Genomic DNA, 3,905 nt, shown 5'->3' on the forward strand with positions numbered 1-3,905 from the left:
GATATAGATGGAGACAGACATAGATATATAAATATATAGATACAGATGTACAACTATAGAAAAAAGTTTTAATGATAAAATTGCTTGAGGGCTGTTTAGTTTATGAGTCCATGAGTTTCATTTCATGTTTTTCTTTTTTCTAACGTTTTCTACAAAAACTATAGATTTTAGTCAAATATGTATTAAAATAGAACTATGTACAATATGCTATTTTTCTCAGATCATTCTCAATCTCCTCAGTCTCCTCAAGAGTTGTTCTACAAAATATGAAACACACATATCTTTACATCCTCTTATTATAGACATGCATGTCTATAGGATATAAATTATGATATAATAGGAATAACTGTAAAATCCTGGAATCACTGATTCTAAGAATGTTATGAATGAGAGACACTGAGGCACAGAGGTTTGTATGTAAAAGAGGTTTGTTTCAGAGCGGGAGAAACTCAGTTAGGTGTAGCTGAGCAAAATCCCAAGCTAGAGCACTATTCTCCCTTCATCTAATTCTGAAGATTATACTATAGTGTTATTAATTATAGATGACTTCTGAAAATCAATCCATCCTGTTTCAGGGTCTTTGAAGAAGGTTGCTTACTTAGTCAAACATGGCTTCACTCTGCCAGGTTGTTTTGACAACAGTAAACTAAATTCTGCAATCTCGGGGTGAATTTGTTCTCAGACAGGACTCACTGAGCTATTTCCTAGTGTTTCAGCTGATCCCTCCCACCACTTCCATAGACTTCTTCACAGATAGCTAGAGATTCTGAAAACTCACATCTTGTGCCAAAGTTATTTCTGCTTTATAAACAACACATGGGCTACCTGCTCCCAGATTTGCTTGGTCTTGATCCCATAAATGATGGGGTTCAGCATAGGTGGAGCAAGCATGCAGACATTAGCCAACAAGATGTGGATATGAGGTGGAATGTGGCGGCCAAACCTCTGAGTAAGGATTGTGAAGATTCCAGGCCCATAAAAGAGAATGATGATACAGACATGGGAGCCACACGTGTTGAGAGCCTTGTGACGAGCATCTTGGGAAGGGATGTGGAAGACAGCGTGGAGAATCAGAATGTAAGAAACAAAAATTAATAGGACATCTAAGACCACTGTTAACATGAGGATAGAAAACCCATACCAGATGTTCACTCGAATGTCATTACAAGCATATTTGGCCAAGCCAATATGTTCACAATAGGTGTGTGGAATGACATTATTTTGGCAAAAAGTCAACCTTTTCAAAAGAAATATTATGGGGAAAATTGTACAATAACTTCTCAGAAAGGCAATCACACCGATTTTCCCAATTAGTGTGTGTGTAAGAATAGTGGTGTATCTCAGAGGGTAGCATATGGCAATGTAGCGGTCAAATGCCATCATTAGCAAGATCCCTGACTCAGAGATGAAGGTGGAATGGATGAAGAAAAGTTGAGTGATGCAGCGATCCAGGGAGATCTCCCTCATATTGAACCAGAAAATAGCCAAGGCTTGAGGGACTGTGCATGTGGAGAGGACAAGGTCTGCTCCAGCCAGCATGCAGAGGAAGAGGTACATGGGTTCATGGAGACTCCGTTCCAAGAAGATAATGAAGATGAGCAGGCTGTTCCCAAGCAGGGTGATGACATAGAAAATGAAGAAGGGGATGGAGATCCACATGTGCTGGTCCTCAAGGCCAGGGATGCCCAGCAAGTGGAAGACTGTGTGGCTAACACTGCTGTGGTTAGAAGCAGTCATACCTGGAGCAGATGACATGGGACTGCACTTCTTATTCACAGAAATCGAGGAAAATATATATTCTTTAATATATTCATTAAGAGGGATCATACAAACACTTTCCAGTATTGTTGCCTGGAGAATTCCATTGACAGAGGAGTCCGGCAGGCTACAGTCCAAGGAGTTGCAAGAGTCAGACAGGACTTAGCAACTAAACCACCACCACCATACAAACACACTTTGTGACAAATATACCAGGAGCTTTTGGCCTATCTCACACTCTCCATCTTTTTTGAACATGCAAATCATAGGAAATAGGCAAGGGTGAAAGAATATGGTCTGCACGCCATTGAGTGATAGCCAACTACACTTACCTCCAACTAAATAAAGAGATGCTATTATATGTATTTCTCTTTCAAAGAGAAAATTAAAGTACAAGGAAGAAATCAGTATTTATGTCTGATAAACCCGTGAACATATTGACACTTGAACTTGACCTTGAAATGATGAGCTTATCATAAATTATGAATGAGAAGTGAGACATATGATAGCACAACACAAGGTAAATATACAGATTACTGCAATAAAGGAAGCTCCTGGAACACTTCCAGCGCATAGTAACAGGCACTTAAGATTTTCATAGGGGGTTGTACAGGCAGATATCCATGATTGTTAAAGGCCTTGATCACAACTTACACTTAGACTCCATCTTTTACATGGGGAGTAGCCATTAGATGTCTTGAAGCAAGGAGTTTACGATTATACTAGTTTAGAATGATTACCCGTGAAAGTTTATTAGTATTTGACTGAAGAGTCTGGTGCTAAAAGATTATTCATATTCCAGAAGTAGAATGGATCTAAATATAATAAAGCCACAAAAAGTCACTGATATTTATTAAGCATTGTTTTATACCAGGGATTGTAGTATGCAGGTTAATGTTATGTATTCTTTATGTAGGGAGTAGAAATCCACTCTAGGAAGTGGATGTTATCTCTGTTTCACACCTAAGAAAAGTGAGACTCAGAGACTATGAATCACCTGTCAAATTTCACAATCAACAATTGATAGAAATGAATTTAGATCTTCTAACTTCACTATCTACAGTTTGCTTACTTGTGAAGGGAGTCATGAAAGTTCTAAGGGGTTACATAGACAGGGTTTCCATGGCAGAGATGAGGCACCCGTGATGTTCCCACTTTAAAGGGCTAAACTTAGAAATAAATGAAATTGGAAAAAGAAAGAATTTATTGCTGGAGGGTAGGGGGTTGCAGTAGTTGGTACGTGGAATACTCTTCAGTTGATAGAAATGAATATATGATTTCATCAATTACTTCCTACTAAACACTTTTCTTCATCCATGAGCTTAATCATTCAACAAGTACATTTTGAGCAGTGACTATATTTCAGGCATCATACCAGGTGCCTGAGTCCTATTTAGACAGATGATTTGAGAGAATGGTGGATATGTAAGCAGATGAATTTTGTAAAATGTTCCAGGTGTAATGGACCCAGATGATACTTCTGAGAAGACAGCCATGGCGATCTACCTTTCACAGAATGAAGAGAAATGGAGCCAAACAATGAATACCCTCTTCTTGGGGTTTCTGAGAATATTTAAGGGATATCTTAAAATATCTATCTCAGTGGCTAAGGTATATTTTATGCTCATTATTTCTTCCACTTCAGCTCCTCCTCTTAGTGACCCTGATGTATCATTCTGGGGAGGAAAATTGGCTCCTAGTTCTCATATCTTTCAAGATTCCCTGACTGTTTCCTCAAAGCTCCTTAAAATGTCTTGTACAGGGTAGGTGACCACAGTCTCCTGCCATTCTCAGGGCTCCTTTCATAGTTTTCCAAGAGGAGACTATAGTCTAAGTAAATATGTTTTCTGTTTTCTCATCTCTCATCTAATTATTAGGATACTTGTCATTTATTGAATTGTTTCTCATTATTTACCACACTTCAGCATCCTTCATCTAGCCCCTACATGCTTTCAACATCCCTTTCCAGATTCCATTCCCCACATCTGCTATAACCAATCAGATCTGCACCTCTGGTCTTTACCATTCCTTGTCCACATATATCAATAGTCTCCAAGAGTCCTGTCCCTGCTGGCCTGTCTGGGACATGACACTGGCCCAGTCCTTATCTGGGTCTTTCCTGGTGGCTCAAATGGTAAAGAATCTGC

The 3,905-nt window shown here is 39.0% G+C and overlaps 1 protein-coding gene across 1 annotated transcript; it reads right to left on the reverse strand.

Moving 5' to 3' along the window:
• Positions 1–792: 792 nt before the first annotated feature.
• Positions 793–1,737, reverse strand: LOC109569684 (olfactory receptor 52B4-like). Its single transcript, XM_019975311.2, has one exon. It carries the CDS (start codon positions 1,735–1,737, stop codon positions 793–795), a length of 945 nt encoding a protein of 314 aa, XP_019830870.2.
• Between the last annotated feature and the right edge of the window lie 2,168 nt (positions 1,738–3,905).

This window comes from Bos indicus, chromosome 15, assembly GCF_029378745.1.
Source record: "Bos indicus isolate NIAB-ARS_2022 breed Sahiwal x Tharparkar chromosome 15, NIAB-ARS_B.indTharparkar_mat_pri_1.0, whole genome shotgun sequence".
NCBI lineage: Eukaryota > Metazoa > Chordata > Mammalia > Artiodactyla > Bovidae > Bos > Bos indicus.

Coding starts and splice junctions, on each gene's coding strand:
- LOC109569684 (XM_019975311.2), bottom strand. CDS start 1,737: ATGACTGCTTCTAACCACAGCAGTGTTAGCCACACAGTCTTCCACTTG.